Raw genomic sequence first — 22,633 nt, 5'->3', positions numbered from 1 at the left:
TACACTTTCTCTATTTTAAGAAAGGTGCTGAACTACATCCTAATAGTTTATCTAGTTGCCACATTAAATGCAACGGTGTTGCTTTGCTGGTGACAATTGCTCAGTTTACAGAATGTCTCCTAAAACCCATAAACAACGCATGATGGCACCTGCTAAGCAGGAGTACTGGGAATTTTAAGACACTGTCAACTACACAGACAGTTCAAGGCCAGCTCAGGCTATATGAAGCTTGTCTCAAAACCAAGCCAAACCAAACCAAACCAAACCTCCCAACTCAATATTTACTGACTTACCTGCTACAGATCAAAGTAAAAGATCCACAAGTTAGGATAAAAGAAGAATGAAAATAGAAATCTGTGCAGCCTGCAGGAGCATAATTTGCACAGCACAGGGTCACATTTTACAATCAACCCTGGAGCTCAACTAGCATTCATACTATGATGTGAATGAGGCAAGACTACTGTTTCTCTCACACCAGGTTATTTGTTATTTGCTAAACAAATCAAAAAGTTTTTCTGAAATGAGGCAGAAACAGGAGGATCTCAAGTTTAGGTCAGCCTGGGCTACATATTGAAACTCTATTTCAAAATTAACGAAAAGAAAAACAAATAAGTTAAAAGTCGAAGAAACAGAATTGAACACATTAGCAACAAAATTCTGATTCCAAGTATAGCACTGTTAAAGGCCTAAATATTCTTTGATTGTAGACAGTGTTTCACTGTGTGTAGCCTGACTGTCCTGGAACTCAGAGGTCCACCTGCCTCTGTGTCTTGAGTGCTGGCACACCACCCCCACCTGACAGAATATTCTTATTTTAAAGTGTGTGGTACACGTGCATGTTTGCCATAGAGTGCATGTTGGAGTCAGGGCAGCTTTGGGGGTCAGGTTCTCTACCATATGGGGTCTGGGTCAAACAAGTCATCAAGTGTCTCTACTTACTGAACCAGCTCATTGACCCCACAAATTTTGCTTTTAGAACTGGTATATTAAAGTAGGAATTTTAATTTTCAGGGGTAGAGTATTCGGATACCAATGCCACCTGAGATATGTTGTGAATCACAATGCTGTACCAAAAACCACTGCTTGTTCTTAAACAGATGATGATTCTAAAATCTTGGGGAAAACAAAACAAAAAATCCAAACCCCTTCTAACAGCACCTTTTAATCTGTTTGGACCAGATTTAGACTTCAGGACATTAATGAAGCAAAATGTTGCAAATATCCCAGGTTTATTTCAACTATGATCATACCATACTGCCATCTCTTACTGAAGACGTCAGTTAACAACTGTCGAGTTTAATGTGGCTGCCTATTTCCCCAATATGAATTTTTATAGAACTGTTTAATTACACATTACAGAAATCTAGGATGGACACTTAACAGTGGAATTTTATCAATATCCTAAATACATTTGAGTTTTAACTTTCACCAGTAATATACATATGTATATACATGTATACATACTTTGTTCATTTATTCATCCATTTATTATTTATTGATTGATTTGTGTGTATGTATACCTGTATATGAAGGTCAGAGGACAACTTGTAGGAGACAATTCTTTTCACCATGTTCGACCCAAGAATGAAACTCAAGATTAGCAGGCCTGGTAGCAGCTACCTTTACCTAACTTTCTTAACAGCCCCCACCTTTACCTAACTTTCTTAACAGCCCCCAACAGTTTTTGTCCTTTGAGGATTTCTCATTTTTATGTGTATGTATATGGTCCTGTGCATACATACAAGTACAGAGGCCAAGGGCAATTGTGTGCTAACCTACATGATGCTAGCAACTGAATTCAGGTCCTCTGCTAGAGGACCTCGTTATTGCTTGTTATTGCTGGGTCACCTCTTGAAACCCCACCAGAGATTTTGTTGTTGTTGTTGTTTGTTAATTACTTGGTGCTGGGAAGATGTCTCAGTGTTCAGGAATACTTGGTGCTCCCCTAGAGAGTAGAGTTCAGTTCGAACATCCATTTGGGTGGCTCATGGCAAACTAACTTCTGCTCTAGGGAATCCAATGCTCTCTTCTGGACTCTACAGACACCCACCCTCCTCATGTGCACATATACTTAATTTAAACATTAAAAACCTCCTTTATTTGAATATTTAAAAATCTGCTGAATAGATGTTAAACAGTAAAAACCATTCTTTGAAACAGTTTCATAAAAAATTAATTTAGTAATTATTTTTCATGACCTGTAGTTTTTTTTTTTTTAGTTAAGTGTTTTAAAGTCTACTGGTTGCCACTGAGATTTGAATTAGGTTTCCCAGTTCAAAATCCTATCTGTACAGTGTTGAGCTTACATATTCTAGAAATATTTACATGTCATACTTTGTGTTTAGCATTGAAACAGAATTAATAAGTTGCATATGTTAGTATGAACTGATGATTAATCTTTTGATCTCTTTCTCTTAAACAACAAAACACTTGTTTAGGAAACGTGCAAGCAGTCTTATGCAGAAATGGAAAAGGGTTTTGCCTGACCAAGGAACACACTNCACGAAACACCAANGAAAGAAGAAGAGTCCTTTACAGCGAAGCAGTGATCAGTTCAGATGACCCCTATGGCCTCCTGGACGGGCACATCAAAACCACCAGGGGTCTTGGATTCCATGGAAACCTCAGANTAAAAAAGTCCATTATTCCAGCACCGCAAACAATTTCTGTCCCTATAGATGATTTATGTCAGTTTCTCATCTTAGNCACTAATGGACTTTGGCAAGTTTTGGACAAGAAGGAAGTCACTGCACTGGTAATCACCTTGTTTCATGCATATAAAGAAACCCATGTTCCTCGCCCTAAAAACAAACCCTGGCCACCTATAGGCCTTCTTTCCCCACCAGACAGTAACATCCGAGTGCTGTTCCAGTACCAGCCTGAAAATGAAGACATTATGTCACCTGCAGATGGAACGAAAGGGTTATCTGACTCAATATATGCTGAAGCTTACACTCATCAAGGTAAATCTNCAGAAACATTTTCCCCCAAAGGGACCCCTTATGACCCGTGCAGCACAAAAGAAAATAACAGCTTACCCACTATAGACAGTAAGCGGGAAAGTGAGAAAGAACTATGTATTAAGAATTTCTACAAAGGTGCAGCTGAGTATATTGGCTGTGAACTTGTAAGNGCTGCAATAGAAGGTGGTTCCAGAGACAGCATCACTGTTATGGTAATGTTTCTCAATGGAAGTGAGTATCACAGGCTGACATAAAAACATTCCAATGACCTAGAAGAGCAAACAGTGCTACAAAGACTCCTGTGAAAACCATTCCTTAGACCGGGAAGGAAATACAAAAGCTGCAGCTTATATATCATNTGTATTATGGTGTATAATTTATGTCAAAGACAGAGAAAACTCAGTGTTGCTTTTTACATCACTTTATTCCAACCTGAGCACCTCAATATAAAACTAAACACCGGTGAACTGTTCTCCTTACTAATTTTGAGTTACTGTAAAATGTACAAGTTCTGCTAGCANATCAACACTTAAATAGATTAAATCATCTGACACATGGTAGATTTCATATAATGAAAATACCTAAAATAATTAGTGCAATATACTGATTAAAATAAAATGGACTTCAAAAAACAAGGCTTCAAGATTATTACTAATAACATTGTAATACTTATGTTACAATTGCAAGTACATTGTTTATTATGGTTCTAGCCATGTAAGAACAGCAAAGCCCCTTTCTTTCATAGGGGAAGAAAGAAATAATTAGCTGTTTTAGTAACTGTACATTTTGTATATGTTTAGGCANTTCTTAAATATTATNGGAAATAATAAACATATGGAGACTACAATGCAGTACTCTATTTACAGTACAGCTGAAGATCATATTTAAAATAATCAAGTTTGAATGTACATAATTGTTAGTGCACTGACTAATTATGCCCAAAGGGAAGCAGAGCCCCCTCCCTGTTCCTGACACACCTCTATGGAATAGCCAACAGTGATTAAATAGAAAGCAGATACCTGGTTTGTCTCCACTTTTTAAAAGAAGCTCATATGAAGGGACCACTATCATTAAAATGCATTTATCGGTTTCATATTCCTAAAACAGCATGGGGTTACATGTGACTTAATTTTTTCAATCAAATTTTAAGAAGTAACGGGACTGAATAAAATTAAGATGTCATCAATATTCATTCCTTCTTTCTGGAGATGCAGGACTGTTTTCTTGGGATTGCTTTATTAATCTGTGAAATGTAGACTTTTTAAAGACAATCAAATTACACCATTTGCTTGGGTTTTATTGTTAAGCGTAAGTCTTCTAAAAATGTTTTCTAAAGCATACATTAGTAATTTTGAACATGTCATACCTGACTATTATCCCAGTTTGGAGACTGGGGGGGTTAAGAGTGCGTCCATGCCCACTGGAGATGAGCTGTTCCCCTGCACTTTCCCATGGAACAAGTGTACACACAGTCCTCATTTTCCTTTCTACTGCCGGAGGAGCACATGCATGTTATTAAAAATTAAGTTCAAAACACTCAAAATAATTCAGTATTAGAAACTTGATTCTACCATAGTCTCTTTTTGGAAGTCACACTGGGNGGCGAAATGCTCCCAACTCCATGGGTTTTGCCATTTAGGAAGTTCACACTGGAGCTCAGTTACTACAACACTGGCTTCTGGCTGGCTGTGCAGGCTCAGTAAGGTCTACTCCTCGTCCTCTGGCTGAGTTTGCGCCTGGATTCTGTGGTTCATTCTTTGGCAGCTTTTTAGCTGAGAAATAAACAAAATAAAATTGTATTATTCGTATTAAAATCACTTAGACCTGCTTCTTTATAATACTCTCCCTGTTGGGTTATTTCCAAAGTTTTATGTGACTGTTTGCTCTTTTCAAAGGTTTATTACTTACTAAATGCCCAAATGCAAAACAACGCACCAAACAACCCACAAAAATAAAAATACTCTTCCCCAAACAATAATCCCCACTCTTTGCTGTATTTAGGAGTTTAATCTCAGTATTTTCAGTAGGTAGAGGCCAATTGTAGAGATACCGTTTAAATGTAAATTTAACCAGGACTACACATAATTCTTATATCAATTCCCTTAGAAATCACAGTTTTCTTATGTTGTATTGGGTCCTGTGCACACTAGGGAAGTCTGCCACCACTTAGCCTTTTTTTTTTTTTTAAGATTTATTTATTATATGTAAGTACACTCTAGCTGTTTTCAGACACACCAGAAGAGGGCACCGGATCTCACTATGGATGGTTGTGAGCCACCATGTGGTTGCTGGGATTTTAACTCAGGACCTTCAGAAGAGCAGTTAGTGCTTTTATTCGCTGAGCCATCCATCTCTCCAGCCCCAATTAGCTTGTTTTATAATCATTAACTTTCTATTATATACAAGCTGCTGGACATGGTGGGGCATGACTGTAATTACCATGATTCACTAAAGAGAAGGAGTTGGAACAATCATTTGAGTCCAGGATGTTAAAACTAGCCCGAGTAGCATATCAAGATTTCCATTTTTAAAAACAAAACCAAGCAAGACACATAAAATCCAAGTCAATAGACCATGGCCAGCTACAAAATTTATAAAGAAGCTCACATTACAGCAACATTCTCTGGGCTATCACAAATAATTCTAAGTCAAGTCAGGACGTGAACAAATTCTATTGACAGAATAATCAACCCAACCAAACTTGTCCTTTATTGTGTAATCCAATCAAATAAACCCTGATTTGATCTACAAATACCAATACTTAATACACATGAACAGCTTTGTGAATTATATATTGCTATAATACTGGGTCTGTGGAATATGCTCCCCACTAAAAGTTCACCTGCTAGATACATGGCTTAATCCTGAGGACTAAGCAGCAATACGACCAAGAGTGGTGTTTTATGTCCAATGGCGACCTGAATCCTGGACCTTACATACACAGTACACAAGTTAACTATCACTAAGCCATATACTCCCATCTTGCCATTTTTTAGCCCTTTATTTTGCCTACTTTCCCTTCATCAATATTATCTTTAGAATCTTAGCTTCGGGAAGCAGGACCAGTGCACTGATGTTTGGGAAGGAAGACTCCACTGAGCCATCCTAGAAATTACTCTAGAGAAGGTTCGGTAATGTATAATAATGATAAATGTTTAGTCAGATGTATTTACATGTAATGCCCAGTAAATGGATTAACAATGGTACTAGGTATGGGAAGAGGATGGTGAAAGGTAGCCTGGTCCCTGGTTGAGTTAAGGCCCTGAGACCCTGAAGGGATGGTAGGAGCTTCACTTGCTCTTGGGCACCAGGCCCTTGTCACTAGCTGTAGCACCCCCCCTTAGAAACTCCCCAAGCCCCTCCACATGTAGATGAGGAAAAGGACGTGATCTTTGGTCACATAGGTTCAAGACAGATTTCCATGCTAATGAGGTATATAGAGACCTGAGGGTGTAGCCAATTCTTCCCAAATACTCCTCCCTGTAAAAAGTATTTAATCTTAGGCCCTACCTGAGAAGTGGGGTATGGTTTTACACACCCACTTTCCACCATGGCAATATATGATTCAGAACTACAGACTGTCTTTTCTCATCGGGACCCTCAGTGGGGAGCCATAGAGAAGACCTTTGCCTACAGAGCAGCTGTCTCATCTCCCATAGAAGGCCTCTCTGCACTCCCAGCCAAGACCACCATAAAGCCCAAGCTTGCAGTCAATACAAGTACTCTTCCCATGAGACCAGTCCGAGCTCCCCATCCTGCTCCCACTCCCTAGCCCAGGGCTAAAACCAACCCTCCGGGACCCCACTGTTCTCAGTTCTTCCACCACTTCCAATGGTGCCTGGGTATTCAAGTGCCTGGGAAGTCTAGAGCCCCAGCCTCTTGGAAGGCTCTGTCTGGGACCAGGCCCCCACCCCCTGCCCCTAACTAACTCTGGCTGTCCTGTACCTCAGATTGCTCTTTCCCACCACAAGTAGTGCTTTGGCGCTTTCCTACAATTCAAGCCCAGTTTGGCATGTGACAAGTGTAGTCAAAACTCTCTGTGTTCTGCATCCTCAAGTTGTGAAGCCCTGTGGCAGAGTGGACGCAGGATCCACAACTAAGGACACCGAATAAGCTAGCACTATATATCACATTATAATCAACACCAAGTTGGGTTTTGGAATGAGCATAAATTTCTCCTCTATGGACTTTCTATAATCACACCTGACTCAGATGAGGAGGTGGAAGGAAATGAATTACAGTAAGGACTCTTTAATTGGACTGTACCATATTTTCTATGAGATTTGCTAAACTAACTTTACCAAAGAAAGACTCCAATCCCAAACACATATGTTTGTGTGTAACCTTGGCTGTCCTGAAATTCATTCTGTAGACCAGGCTGGTCTCACCTGGAGACCCATGTTCTTTTACCTGTCAAGTGCTAGGATTAAAGGCATGTGCCACCACAGCTTAGCTTGATATTTCTTTATAGAAAGGAAATAGTTTAATCTGAAATGAAATCTGGAAACTGAGGATAGAATCCAGGCTTCAGGAACACAATACAAACACTGTACCACAGAGCTACTTCTGTAGTCTAAAAGTTTTAAACTTAAGTCTATAGTGTAGCCCAGGTTAGAATGGTGGCTCCATCCTGTAATTCCAGTAATTGGGAGGCTGAGGCAGGAGGATTTGGAGTTCCAGGCCAGCCTTGGCTATATGTGAGACCCTGTCTGGAAAAAACAAAAACAACAACAACAAAAAAAACCAGGTTCAGTTAGTGAAGTTTTTGTTTAACCATTAAGTTCTGAATTTGGGTCCTCACCACCCATGTAAAAACATGAATATGTAACTCTAGTAGTAAGGGTAGATAGATCATGGAGGAGTAGAAAGAGCTTGTGATTTCCAATGTGCTCAGAGTTCAGTGAAATATCTAGCTTAAAAAAAAAAAGTGAGATAGCAGGATAATTCAGGAGGTAAAGGTACATGCCACCAAGCTTCATGACATCAGTTCCATACCTGGAAACTATATGAAATTAGGAGGAGACTAGCAAAAACTGAAGTTGCCTTGGAGACCCCAAGATGTTTGAGATGCCAGAGTTATGGGCTATCTACTGAGGAAAGCTGCTAAGGGAATGGAAACATCCCAGAAGAAAGAAGTTTGTTGCAGTCAACAAAGATGAAAAAGGAGTTGGAAATCTGAAGACTGCCTTGAAACAGACATGGAGTTGCAGAGTTTTGAGTTTGCCCAGCTGATTTCCTGTCTTGCCTTTGGGGATTACAGTTAAGTGATTGGATGAATCTCAGAAGAGACTTTGAGCTTTTAACACTGTTGAGCCTGCTATAGACTATGGGGGCTTTTGAAGTTGGGCTAAATATATTTTGCATTATGTTATGTTTAGGTATGGTCTCAATAGATTCATATGTTTGAACAAGCATATGGGGGCCTGGGAGTGAAATGTGATGCTTGGCCCAGTGAGTGGCACTATTAGAAGTTGTGGCCCTGTTGGAGTAGGTGTATCACTGTGGGTGTGGCTTTAAGACCCTCATCCTAGCGGCTTGGAAGCCAGCATTTTGCTAGCAGCCTTCAGATGAAGACGTAGAATTCTCAGCTCCTCCTGCACCATGCCTGCCTGGATGCTGCCATGTTCCCACCTTGATAATGGACTGAACCTCTGAACCTGTAAGCCCCAACTAAATGTTGTCCTTGTGAGAGTTGCCTTGGCCATGGAGTCTCTTCACAGCAGTAAAGTTAATGGGCTGGGGATTTAGCTCAGTGGTAGAGTGCTTGCCTAGCAAGGGCAAGGCCCTGGGTTTGGTCCTTGGCTCTGGAAAAAAACAAAACAAAACAAAACAAAACAAAACAACCCTAAGTTAAGCACCAATACAAGTCCTTCCTCAGTGTAAGAGACCCTGTCTCGCCGGGCGTGGTAGTGCACGCCTTTAATCCCAGCACTTGGGAGGCAGAGGCAGGCGGATTTCTGAGTTCGAGGCCAGCCTGGTCTACAGAGTGAGTTCCAGGACAGCCAGGGCTACACAGAGAAACCCTGTTTGGAAAAACTAGATAAAAAAAAAAAAAAGTCAACCTGGTAGAACCCCTATGTAACCAGAACTCTGAAATCTGAGGTCCAACAACCCCACGTTCTAATCCAGCCTTGATACATACCAAGCCCAAACTTGAACTCAAATTCAATAAAAACCTCAGGAAAACAATCTTCAATCATTTCAGCAATACAACACCTACGTACCATTTTTAAGGTCAGGGGTCTGATCCTTTTCCCAGATGGGAGAGAAAATCTGTGCTAGTTTTGCTTTTTCTCTGTGTGAGTTATGGTGAGTGTGTGTGATGCACACTTAGGACAGAAAAGGCATCAAATTAGACGGCTTAACATGATCCACTGTCTCAGGCATCCAGAGTGTCTTGGAATATATTCCTTACAAATAAGAGGTGTTACTTTTCAGTAAATCTACCTTTGGAAAATCTACCTCTTATCTGTAAGATCAACTTTTAATTCACCTCTATTATATAACCCAACATTCACTGAATTCATGAATGAGTATAAAATTGACATTAATGGGGCTAGCAATGGGGTTACTTCATTGGTAGGTATAGACGGCTTAGAAAGTTGGAGGCCCTAAGTTTAATTCATACTATTGGAAGAGGAAAAAAAAAGTTAAAGAAAGGAGAAGGAAGTGGAAGAAAGAAGGATGAAAGGAAGAAGGAAAGAGAAAGGAAGAAAGGAGACGAAAGGAGACGGGAGGATTCAGAGCAAGAGGAAGAAGAAAAAAACAAAACAGCGTGGATCTCCTAACTTCCAACCAATCTTTTCTTTAACCTTCCCCAACTCTGAGGAAGGATCTTTAGCTCAGGCTGGCCACTACACATCCTGCTTCACAACCAGACTTTACAATATTCCTAAGATATTGCTTAGTGAAAAGGATCTAGAAAAACAGTATAATCAGAAAAAAAAAAAAAGATTTAAGAAGGGTGAGGAACATTCGGTATATGTTTCTTTTCATTAGATATTAAGCTTACCTATTGCCATAAATATTTCATTTACATTCATTGATGTCTTAGCTGATGTCTCCATAAATAATAAGCTGTTGTCATCTGCATAGGACTGTGCTTCCTGTTTAAAAAATAAAATCCCTTAAGCATATACTGTATACAGTTTATTTTACAGATTTTCTTATTGGATTTCTATTACTAACAAGTGGAGAATATGCTGTGGCAAAGGAAGAAACAATGGGTAGAATAATTCACCATGAATACTTTTTTTATCTTAATTTCTTACATATTCTACCCTTACTCATCAGATCTAAGATTAAACCTAGTCACAATAATTGGGGGACAGTGTATCATTTTACCTAAATTCTCTTCAAACACAATGGCAACGTCTACTTACATCTTTTAAAAATACAGATTTTATAATAAATATGGAAACCCAATGTCTTAGCACTGGCAACTAATGAATTACATCCTCATATTTAATTTTCAATGACATACAGCATTAAAATTCAAGCTACATTATGAACTATTTCCCTTAAAATTACAAACTGTCCTACATTTCTGTCATGCTTTCCAGTTTACCTATATTGTTGCCTTTGATCCTCTTAGAACAACCAAGGCCCCTTTGAGCTGTTACAGCACAGGTCCACTTCTGAACAAAACTGAAGCTCTCTAAGATGTTTTGCTGAGGAGTAATTGTTTTGGACAGCATAGCAGATAGCAGACTTCACATGATCATCGTAAGAATTAAAGAAGTTACAACTGAAAATGCTCTGCTTAATACACCATGATACAGTAGCTTCCTCTATCTACACTCTAGCAATGTCATGAAAAAAAGAGCCCCATCTACATATTGGGCCACAGCCAGAGCTATGTGAGCAAGAGAAATAGTTTTAATAAATATAAATAATTTTGTAAATACGAGTAGCATTTACTGTTTTGCAGTGGAAGGCATTTTGAATTAATTATCTTAAATATATACAGACTGGAGGTCTTTTAAGACCAGGCTGGCCTAAAACTTGTGGCAATACTCCTCCTACCTCTGCCTCCCAAGTAATGGGACTATAGAGATACATTGCCATGCCTGACTCAAGCATTATTATTTTTACATACATACATACATACATACATACATACTTATATATCTGTATGTATGCTATGTATGTATGCAATGTATGTTTGGGGTAGGTATGTGCTAGTAAGTATGCATGTGGAGGGAGGTCAGAGGACAATTTACATTTCTCTCCCTTCAGCACCTGGGTTCTAGGCATAGAACTCAGCACCTTTACATGCTGAGTCACACTGCTGGGTCTCAAATAAAGAGTAGCTGAGTCCCTATTTTTGTTTTGTTTTGCGAGTCAGGGTTTCTCTGTATAGCCTTGGCTGTCCCCGAACTCAGAAATCTCCCTGCCTCTGCCTCCTGAGTGCTGGGATTAAAGGTGTGTGCCACCACAACCAGCTGAGTCTGGTATATGTGTATATAAGTATATATGTGTATATAAGTATATAAGTATATATGTATATATGTGTACATAAGGTAGGAAGAACTTTAACTTTTTCTCAGGTGGGAGTGGAGGGATGGAAGGTACAGAGCAGTATTTCTGCAATCTTTCATGTAATTCTTTTTGGGAAGGGACAGGGTTTCACGTAGCCAAGGCTGTCTTTACCCACTCCCCACCCTCATCCTCTTCCATCTATTTCCCCTGATATTATGTTTGCTACCATGCATGCCTGGTTTACACAATGGCTCAGAGTAGAACCCAAAACACCCATACACTCTAGGCAAGTGCTCCCTCTATTTATCTACCTATCTATCAATCATCTGAGCTATATCCCTGACCCCATTAGGAAAATATTTTATTTGTTACTGTTTTGTATGTTTTTTTCAAAGTCTGTATTTTTAAGGTTTAAAATTACTTTAAAACAAGATTTTGATTTAAAAGTAAAATTCCACATACCTGGAAGTCAACGGCTCTTTTATTTGCTAAGTCGGCTTTGTTTCCTGACAAAGCTATCACAATATTAGGACTCGCTTGCCTCTGAAGTTCTTTAACCCAGTTTTTTGCTCTCGCAAAGGATTCCTGTTAAAAGGAAGGAAAAGCTATCTGGCATAAGCTCAAAACAGAGTTAGAAAGCATTCTCTATGAGATAAGGCTTAAGAATCTAGTGCAGTTGTTTTCAACCTTCCTAATGCTAAAAACTTTAATATAGTTCCTCATACTATGGTGACCCCCAACCATAAAATTATTTTGCTGCTACTTCATAACTAATTTTGTTAGTTATGAAATGTGCTGTAAAAATCTGATATGCAGCCAGGCGTGGTGGCGCATGCCTTTAATTCCAGCACTTGGGAGGCAGAGGCAGGCGGATTTCTGAGTTCGAGGCCAGCCTGGTCTACAGAGTGAGTTCCAGGACAGCCAGGGCTACACAGAGAAACCCTGTCTCGAAAAACCAAAAAACAAACAAACAAAAACAAAACAAAACAAAAACAAAAAACAACACAACAAAACCCAAAAAGCCTGATATGCAGGATGGTCTTAGGCAATCTCTGTCAAAGTGTGGTTAGATCCCCAAAGGGGTTACACCCCACAGGTTGAGAACCACTACTCTAGGGTGACCCCGTGGGAAGATTGTAGTTTTTAGTACTATATCATTTAAGGCACTTTCATTTTATATTTCACGCACAAAAAAAGCTTTGGCAGAAATGTTATGACTGGCTACAAATGAATTTCCCAAAAATCTTTAGCCAAATTGTAAGTAACAAAAATGATTTTCAAACTGGCTTAAAAGTAGTAAGATTTTATTATACTCACCTCATTTGTGATATCATACACAACTATGGCTGCTTGTGCTCCTCGGTAGTACATTGGTGCTAGGCTGTGATACCGTTCTTGACCAGCTGTATCCCATATTTCAAATTTTACTGTTGTGTCATCAAGACACACAGTTTGGGTTAGAAAGGCAGCTGAAAAAGAAAATAGTAAGTTTATCCTTTTTCTATACTTAAAAAAAAAAAAAAAAAAAAAAAACCCAAAAAAAACCATGAAGGCCAGCCAGGCTGACCTGAAATTCACTGTATAACCAAAGATAACGTTGAATCTTTAAAAAACATTCTGTGTGCCACATATGTGTACAGGTCTGAGGGTAATTTACAGGAATGGGTTCTTTCCTTCCACTGTGTGGGCTACACTGATCTCTGGTCAGGCTGTGTGGCGAGAACCTTGGCCTATTCTGACTCTAATTTCAACAAACAGTACCTACCTATATTAAAGAATACTTTACATTCAGTATGGAGATACAAACCTGTAATCCCAGCATTTATTCACTGGAAGCAGAAGAATCACGAATTTGAGCCTAGCCTGGGCTCAGATCCATACATAAACATAAACACGTAAGAACACGGTCCATGAATGGAGCTATATGCTCTTGTGCTTTTGAGATAACTCCAAGAAAACAAGAGTCTTGTGACCTCAGTTTCTTAAAAAACAGGGACTTGTTCTTGGATTATGTTATCGTTTCCCTCCCAGGTGTAGTAGATAGGATTCAGTTTACTTTAGTTGATCCATTACAACTGGCTATTGCTATTTGTTTATATGCTTCACTGTAAAGTTTTTTCTTCCCCCTTTTTCCCCATATGCATCTTGTCCTTGTGATCTCAGGAGAACCTGAACTCATAAGAACTTCATAAGAACGTTACTCAAGTGATTTTTTTTTTGACCCTCAAGGTATAAATCGCCTGTTATTCTGAATAAAGTTGGCTCTTACATGAAATAGTTAGTCCATCTCATTTTCAGGCTCTACTTTCCCACTGCCTTTAAAGTGGTTAACAAGGGTTGATAATTTAGTCTGGTTCATGTATGAGTCCTCAGTTTCGCTACAAGCCATTTCCACCACACCCTCCCCACATTCCCACTTTAAGTTTGGTACTAGAATATATCCTACAGTATATCTGTGGCAGCCCATGCTTGTACTATCAGCATTCTGTATAGTCTGGGGCAGAAAGACTGCTGTGAATTCAAGGCCAGCTTTGGAAATCTACTGAGTTCCAGGATTGCTTGGGACACAGAATAAAATTCTATCTCAAAAAGTCAAAAGCTAAGCTTGAATAGCACCTGCTATCTCAGCATTCACAAAAAGGATTGTTACAAACTTGGGGCCAGCCTGGGCTATATAGGGAGTTTCAGGTCAGCTTGGGCTACAGAATAATACCCTGTCCAACACCCCTACCTCTAAAAAAACTCCAAAAAATAAAGCACCAGGCCCGGCAGTGGTGGCACACGCCTGTCTGTAATCCCAGCACTTAGGAGGCAGAGGCAGGCAGATTTCTGAGTTTGAGGCCAGCCTGGTCTACAGAGTGAGTTCCAGGACATCCAGGACTGCACAGAGAAACCCTGTCTTGAAAAACCAAACAAAAACCAAACCACCCCCCCCCAAAAAAAACCCCAAAACCAAACCAAACCAAACCAAACCAACAAACAAAAATACAAAGCTCCATAAAGTATGCATAACTAGAAACAATTCTAAGCCCATGGAGATAACTGTCAATTACACTGCCTTAATGAAAGCCCAGTCCAATTTTCAAACCAGTTAAGTTATACCAAAAACTACTTAACTAGGTCATTAAGATGGCTCAATGAACACAAAACAACAGCAACAACAACAACCAACTGAGTTCTCTTATTGGAACCCTCATGAAGGAGAAAGTTGTCCTTTGCTACTGTGGCACATGCACACTTAATACTCACATGAATAAAGAGAAGAAAAAAATGTAAAAGACAACCAACCTTCTTCATAAATATTAAATACATCAAAAGAACAGTAACAACACCCGCAAATTAGTTTTTTTCAGAAGCACTAAACCATTACAATAATAGTTTAAAACAAAAATGGCTTTTATCTAGATAACTTGTAAAAAGCATTGGAGTCAGTTCTAAAAAAAACACAGCAACCATTCTATCCCATCTGTAAGCATGAAACTGGCAGACCACCTAGAGCCATTCCAAAGCTGAGGAATTCTGATTCTGTGAACGATAATGTCCACATCACTATAATTTAGTATTAATATTAGTATTTCTCTATAAAAAATGCTGTTATTGGAAATTATTTTAAACCTCCAGGTATCAGCTTAACTAACACATGAGTTCTTGACTTGTGATAGCTAGTAGCTGCACAATGGAACACTGAATAAGCAGGTGAAATTTCCTGGAAAGTAACAGGATTCAAGGAACCACAGCAAGAACAGAGCATGCATATGTTCCCAAAACTTTTTACATGATTCTTTATACTTGATTCTTCTGGTGCTGGGGCACTCAAACATGCTAGGCAAATACTCTATATCCGACCAGCCTTACTTTCTTATACTTATTTTACTTCTTTTGTTTAGAGATAGCATCACATTCAACTATGTCACAGACGACTCAGCCTCCTAAATGTTAGGGATTACAGGAATGAACTAAATAAATACTGTCTGAAACTATAACCACTTAGTCTACAAATACCCAAGTTCACACGGCACTGTGGGGGGTGGAGTGGGGGAGGGAAGAAAATATCCAAACTGATGGCATCAAAAGAATAACAAAAACCAGTTAATCTTTCCTAAAACTGCCCCAATAAAACACATAGAAGAAGCACAAAAACTATGGAAACTAATTCAACTCTACCCCAGATAGTTATTTGTACTGCTGCTCAGGGTGGCACTCAAGGTTTCACATGTTAGCCATACACTCTACCACTAAGCTACATCCAGGCTTCCAAGCTAGGTATCAAATTCAACTCAAAATTACCTTATTAGACTTAGCAACAACTAAAATCTGTAAGACTGGATTTAACTATACAAACAAACCCGAGACCCTATGTTTTTGAAGCATCCAAAATGCACAGGTGAATACACTCAGAAAAATGTGATTTTTAGCATAGTTTCTAAACTAAGCACGGTGGGTGCCACATGCCTGTAATCCAAGCACTTGGGAGGATGAGACAAAGAGGATAAAGAATTGAAGTCCCATTATAAAGGGCCTTTATAATGGGCCATGTCTTTATAAAGCTACATGTTACAAAGAAAAGAAATAATGGAGCTGGAGAGATGGCTTAGTGCTTAAGAGCATAGGCATTCTTCCAGAGGACCTGGGTTCAATTCCCCCACCCACTTGACAGTTCACAATGTCTGTAACTACAATACCAGGGATCCATTCTCCTATGGCCCCTGTAGGCACTGTGTGCAGACATACATGCGAGCACACGCACACACACCACCACCACCACCACCACCACCACCAAAAACCAGGGCATAGTGGTACACACTTATAATCCCATCAGTGAGCGCCAGGGAAGGCAAAAGAATCAAAAGTTCAAGATCACCATCATCCATTTGGGCTCACAGAAAGGTGCTAACAACAATCACAGAATTAATCACCATTTGTTTATCTTGACTGCTTTATTATTTTATATGTATTTTTTCTTTTTTTCTTACGAGAAGGAGAAACGAAAACAAAAGAAGGGGGAAAAAGAAAAATGAGAAAGGGGAATGGAGAAAGAAGATAATCGAAAATAAAATAGAAGCAAGGAAAGATGCTGAGAGAGCAAAGGAGCACTAGTAAATATCTTGATGTTAATTCCCAGCAGAACGAGGAGAGTAGAAATAGTATCTTAATAAAGTAGAGATATTTTAAAATGCTGAATTAATGATTTTGCTTGTCATCTAATTATCTGTTGCCCATTAATAGCTCATTTCATAATATTCTGTTTCTTGATCTGTTCATCTGGCAATAAAGTCTTCCTTGTGGTAAAAAAAAAAAAAAAAAAAAGCCAAGCCTTAGTAAGTAAATACTATCATATGAATTCACAGAAAAAGTAAATACAATTAACTTGCTTTGAGGGGTTATAGCTATATGTGGACACGTGGAAAAAGTCTACAGACACTTTAGATGTAGATAATAATTTTTGTTACAAGTTGAGATTTTTACAATATATAAGTGGCAAAAAATAAAAGTTATGAAGCCTTGGAGCTGGGGTGATAGATCCTGTTTAGGGGTGTCTGTTACTCTGATAGAGGACTCAGTTTCAGTGCCTATGTGCAGTTGGAAGGTATCCAATGCAGTCTTCTGGCTTCCTCAGGCACAAGGCATGCAGGTGGTGTACTTAAGACACATGTAGGCGAACAAAATACTCATATGTAAATTTTTAAAAAAAGATTTATTTTGTGTTCACTGTAGCTGTCTTCAGACACACCACAAGAGGGCATCAGATATCATTACAAATGGCTGTCAGCCACCATGTGGTTGCTGGGAATTGAACTTAGGACCTCTGGAAGAGCAGTCAGTGCTCTTAACCGTTACACCACCTCCCAGCCCATATTTTAAATCTTAAATAAATAAATAAAACTAGGGCTTTGCTATGTAAGTAACTATGGCTGGCCCATAACTCCTTATAAAGACCAGTCTGACCCTAAATTTGACAGTCATTCACCTGCCGCTGGCTCCTGAATGCTGGGATTACTACACTGCTTCACCCAGTAAAGATAGGGAACAGCATAGATAAATGATGTGGGTGGTGGCACATGCCCACATAATGTCAGTACTTGGGAAGCTGAAGTGTGAGGACATTTTGAGCTTCAGGCCAAAATAAGAAATTAAATTAACCTCCCAAATCTATCAGATTAACAGTTACAGGTACTTACGGGAATTAAGCCAAGATTCCCATAGAAACTAGAAGTGTTCTAAGGGAGAAAACTTATGAAAAGACAGGGACCCTTTAAATCTCAGTCATTAAAGCTTCTTTTGGTTTTATAACCATATGTAATAATCACATTACAGAAATAAGTTCAGGGGCAAACATTTGAAGATGACATCCACTACTGAATTGTAACCTGAAACTGCAAACAGAAAAGAGAGGGTTAAATGGAGCTGGGGGCACAGCTCAGCAGTAGGGTGTTTTACATAACTTACAAAGACCCTGGTTCTTTTCCCCAGCACCGGGAAGGAAGGAGGGAGTGAGAGTGCGTGTGCGTGTGCGTGTGTGTGTGTGTGTGTGTTGGGGGGGGGTCTAAGAAAATAAGAAAACAAAAAATGGGACTGCAAGGTATAAAAGAAAATAGAATAATAAAGAACACTGAGAAATGTGACCACTAAAAAAATAGAATAGGCCGGGCGTGGTGGCGCACGCCTTTAATCCCAGCACTCGGGAGGCAGAGGCAGGCGGATTTCTGAGTTCGAGGCCAGCCTGGGCTACANAGTGAGTTCCAGGACAGCCAGGNCTACACAGAGAAACCCTGTCTCGAAAAGCCAAAAAAAAAAAAAAAAAAAAGAATAGACATATAACCATTATAAAGAACACTGAGGAAGCTCTTCTGTTAAGATCTTACAGTAGATTTCATGTTCTAAGAGACCTACCTACATTATATGGTGTCACACTACAATTTTCTTACAAGACTGTAACTTGACCCTGTAACTTGAGCTTGGTCATAAAAAAGTCTCTAGCTTCTACCTAATTCTTTCATAACACTTATGCTTAAACTCAGCTATTAAGTTGTCAAGGAAAACCTAGGCTGAAGTAAGTATAAAAAGCCAGATTGCTACAAGTAAGTTCAATCCCAGGATCCATATGGTGGCAGGAAGAGAACAAGTGCAAGTCATCCAATCTCCATACATAGAACCACATGAAAAGATAATTTGTAAATAATGTATAGCTGTAGAAGTTGTAAACTGGGGCTGGAGAGATGGCTCAGCAGTTAAGAGCACCAACTGCTCTTCTGGAGGTCCTGAATTCAAATCCCAGCACCCACATGGTGGCTTACAATCATGTAATGAGATCTGATGCCCTCTTCTGGTGTGTCTAAGGACAGCTTCAGTGTACTTACATATAATTAATAAATAAATCTTAAAAAAAAAATCAACAAAAGTTGTAAACCAAATTGGGGGAGGGGGGCAAAAAATCAGAACCTCGATGGACAAACAATGAAGTTAGGTATTTTGGAGGCCTACTGGAAACCTTAATTCCCTTATTTCTTATCTCCCTATCCCCTTTTCTTCTTTTAGGCAGGATGTCACTATGCAGTCATACGTCATCACTTCTGGCCCTTTTACCTCCTTTTTCTAAGGCAAAGTTTCTTGAAAGTACTTTCACATTATTTTAACTGACACATAAAAAGAGTAGTCAATAACTTTCAAAGCACAACATAATGCTTGTTATGTGTACTGATTTTCTAGTCTCAACTGCTTGCAAAAACAAACAAACAAACAAACCCGAGAAACCAAACAAAAACACCACCACCAAAAAATAAACCCAAACCAGTAACACCAAAAACCTCACATGGGCAATTATACAACAGTTGCACTGAAGGGCCTGCTTTGAATTAACTGCAAAAATTCAGGCAACTCATGGAAGCTACTGCCTTAGTTTCTTCACCTATAAAATTTAGCGTTTTTATACAGCCATGCTAATGTAACGATGAGACTCGGAAATGTCTGATCTAAGTCCCATGAGTAGGCATGTGTCTTAATAGGTCAAATTGCTTCTATAAAGTAACATCTTTCTGAAATTTACAAACTAGATGCAAATGCAATATAGCCCCATAATGTACTGTTATTTCATGATGTTTTGTTTTACAAAGATAAAAAGAGTGCCATTCCTCCCATCTCTGTCATTTCAGTAGTCGGAACTAAAACAAAGCATTTCAAGGCCAGTCCAGACTATACAGCAAGATTCTCTCAAAATAAAGGGAAGAAGGGGGAAAAAAGAGAGAAAGAAATCAAGAAGGGAGCGGTGGGACTGGAGAGAGATGGTTCAGAAGCTAAAGAGTACTAGCTGCTCTTCCAGAGGTCCTGCGTTCAATCCCCAGCAACGAAGTTGTGGTGGTTCACAACCATCTATACTGGGATCTGATGCCCTAGGCATACGTGCAGGCAGAATACTGCATACATAATAAATATATAAATAAATCGTAAACAAAAACAAACAAAAACAAACAAACAAACCACCTTAAAGAAGGAAGCAGTGGAGAGATTTGTAAAGTACTGTGATTATCTTCAAAGTCCAATGATATGACTGGACCTAAAAAAAAATCTCAGCTACTCTGGTAACTGAGGGAGGAAGATTCTGCTCTGAAGAGTTCAAGTCTTGCTCTGAATCACAGTGAGTTCAAAGACACGGTCTTAAAAACAAAGAGGAAAATAAGGTGGGCAGAACTGCCTACTTCTGCTATAATTCAGAGGTAGAGTACTTGTTTAGGACAGGTAAAGCACTAGGTTTAATCCTTAATGTTAATAATACAAAAAGAAAAAAAGTCTAAAACATGATACCAACAAAAATTTTGATGGGTCAGCAATTAAATAGCTTGAGTTTATGCTTACATCAAGATATTTGATAAAAACAAAAATCTGGGCCAGCAAAATGGCCATGGGTGCTTGGCACACAAACCTGATAACCTGAGTTCTATCCCTGGAGTATAAGGCAAAAGTAAGGAGTTAACACCCAAAATTAGTTCTCTGACCTCCACAAACATACCACTGCACTCAAATACCCACAATGACTCATACAAAATACTAATTAAACAAACAAACAAAACCAAAAACCTTCCAAATAGAGCTGAGAATGCAGTTTAGGTGGTGGTAGCTTGCATTATCATGTATCGTGGGGTTCAGTCCCCAGCACTGAATACTCAAGTGGCCTCTAATTCTAGCATTGGGGAAGTAAAAGTAGAAGGAACAGCTCACCACTACACAGTGAATTCAAGGTCAGCTTGGGCTGTAACAAACCCTGACACAAAAACAAATCAACCACAAAAATTTCTTGAATTACTGTTTCCTTTTTCAGGAGACATGACTTCAAGCTTAGTGCATACTTGAGGCTGGTGTTGAACTTATCCTTTTGCCACCTTCCAAGTGCTGGGATTATAGGCATGTACCATTCATTATACACAGGTAAAACATATCATTTCAAGTAGTAGTGTTTGGAAGTAGAGAATGAACTTCAGACAATCTACTATGCCCCAGTATTCAACAAAATGGTCAAGTGAACCCACAGAGGCAGTTCACTGGGTCAGAGGTCCTTAGGCAAGTTATTCTGCTGAACATTTTCAAACAGTTGATCAGTGCCAGCTCCCTAACCCTAGCAACATTGAGACAGAGCAAAATACTAATACTCATGATTTATAACGATTATTTGCAACTAATTTTAAGAGGATACAAAAGAACACAGGGCCCCCAATGGAGGAGCTAGAGAAAGCACCCAAGGAGCTGAAGGGGTCTGCAACCCTATAGGTGGAACAACAATATGAACTAACCAGTACCCCCTGAGCTTGCGTCTCTAGCTGCATATGTAGCAGAAGAAGGCTGAGTCAGCCATCACTGGAGAGAGAGGCCCCTTGGTCTAGCAAACTTTATATGGCTCAGTACAGGGGAACACCAGGGCCAAGACTGGGGGGGCAGTATAGGGGACTTGTGGGATAACATTTGAAATGTAAATGAAGAAAATATCTAAAAAAAGACACAAAAGATAAACAATTGACTATATTACCTATGTATATGTGTGACTATCTTTTGTGATACTGGGGGTGGAGTGGGGTGAGGATTGAAACTAAGACCTTATGAGTGCTAAGCCACTGAATATAATCTCGATATTTTTTGTTTTGTTTTTGAGACAGAGTCTGTGAGTCCTGGCTGTCCTGGAATTCACTTTGATAAACAAGCTGGCTCCAAACCAGATCTGCCTACTTCTGCTTCCCAAGTGTTGGGGTTAAGTGTACACCATCACATGCAATTTAAAAGAACACCTGGGAATGTGGTAGCACAGTGGTAGAGTACTAGCCTAAGTCTACATGAGTCTCTAGATTCAATCTCCAGTACTATAAACAACATGAAACATCAAGAAAAGGTGTTCTTTGGAAATCTTTATCCAGTTCAATACTTCATTTATAAAATATGTAAACAGGGCCAAAATGTTTATAAAGCGCATAGGATTGTCATTAATCCTGTTCAACAGTAATATTTCAATTACACAGAGAACATTTTGAATGTATATCTCAGAGGACTGATACTATAACTACTGCATCATCATCATCATCACCACCATCATCTCCTTAGGTCCTGAGTGGCACAAACTAATATGAAAAATCAAATTTCTACCAACATCCAAAACAATCTACAAACCCATGGACCTAAGTTCTAAGAGGAAATAATATTGCCCATTAAGATAATAGTCTTTCACTTAAAACCAAGGACACCACACAGTGATTTTATTTTTGTATTACAAAACACTAAGTTAGATGTATGTAAAAGAATACATTCTTCAGCTTCAACACTCAGGGAAGCTTAGGCAGGAAGCTAACTATAAGCTGCCTGACCTACAGATGGAGATCATCTCAAAACCCAAACAAAAAACTCAAAGCCAAACAGCAAGAGCAATAACAACAAACCTAGAAACAGTTTAAGTATTTTAAAAGTATCCCTTGTTTTTATGAATACAATATATTAAACAAGGTCTAGCTCTCAAGAAGACCTAGGGTTCAGGGCCAGTCTGAATTACCCTTGTTTCAAATAATAATCCCCTTTCCCACATCTGGGTCTTCTATCATTTTATTAAAAAGTAGTTTTAGCCGGGCGTGGTGGCGCACGCCTTTAATCCCAGCACTCGGGAGGCAGAGGCAGGCGGATTTCTGAGTTCGAGGCCAGCCTGGTCTACAAAGTGAGTT

At 39.2% G+C, this 22,633-nt stretch overlaps 2 protein-coding genes across 6 annotated transcripts in view; one reads left to right on the top strand and one right to left on the bottom strand.

Annotated features, from left to right (window-relative positions):
- The window catches only part of Pp2d1 (protein phosphatase 2C like domain containing 1), a 34,019-nt gene extending 30,802 nt beyond the window's left edge, over positions 1 to 3,217 (top strand). For both annotated transcript variants that reach the window (XM_021186474.2, XM_021186475.2), the window contains exon 3: positions 2,439 to 3,217. In XM_021186474.2, the coding sequence (XP_021042133.1) occupies positions 2,439 to 3,217 (779 nt within the window). The remainder of the gene's footprint in view (positions 1 to 2,438) is intronic.
- A 151-nt stretch (positions 3,218 to 3,368) lies between these two features.
- Positions 3,369 to 22,633, bottom strand: part of Rab5a (RAB5A, member RAS oncogene family) — a 27,012-nt gene continuing 7,747 nt past the window's right edge. For all 4 annotated transcript variants that reach the window (XM_029471313.1, XM_021186477.2, XM_021186478.2 and 1 more), the window contains 4 exons: positions 12,762 to 12,913; positions 11,907 to 12,029; positions 9,976 to 10,069; positions 3,369 to 4,735 (listed from right to left, as the gene is read on the bottom strand). In XM_029471313.1, the coding sequence (XP_029327173.1) occupies positions 4,620 to 4,735; positions 9,976 to 10,069; positions 11,907 to 12,029; positions 12,762 to 12,913 (485 nt within the window). In that variant the 3' untranslated portion in view covers positions 3,369 to 4,619. The remainder of the gene's footprint in view (positions 4,736 to 9,975; positions 10,070 to 11,906; positions 12,030 to 12,761; positions 12,914 to 22,633) is intronic.

This window comes from Mus caroli, chromosome 17 (assembly GCF_900094665.2).
Source record: "Mus caroli chromosome 17, CAROLI_EIJ_v1.1, whole genome shotgun sequence".
Lineage (NCBI taxonomy): Eukaryota > Metazoa > Chordata > Mammalia > Rodentia > Muridae > Mus > Mus caroli.
The sequence above is the reverse complement of the archived record's forward strand: the minus strand, read 5'-3'. Positions and strand labels throughout refer to the sequence as shown.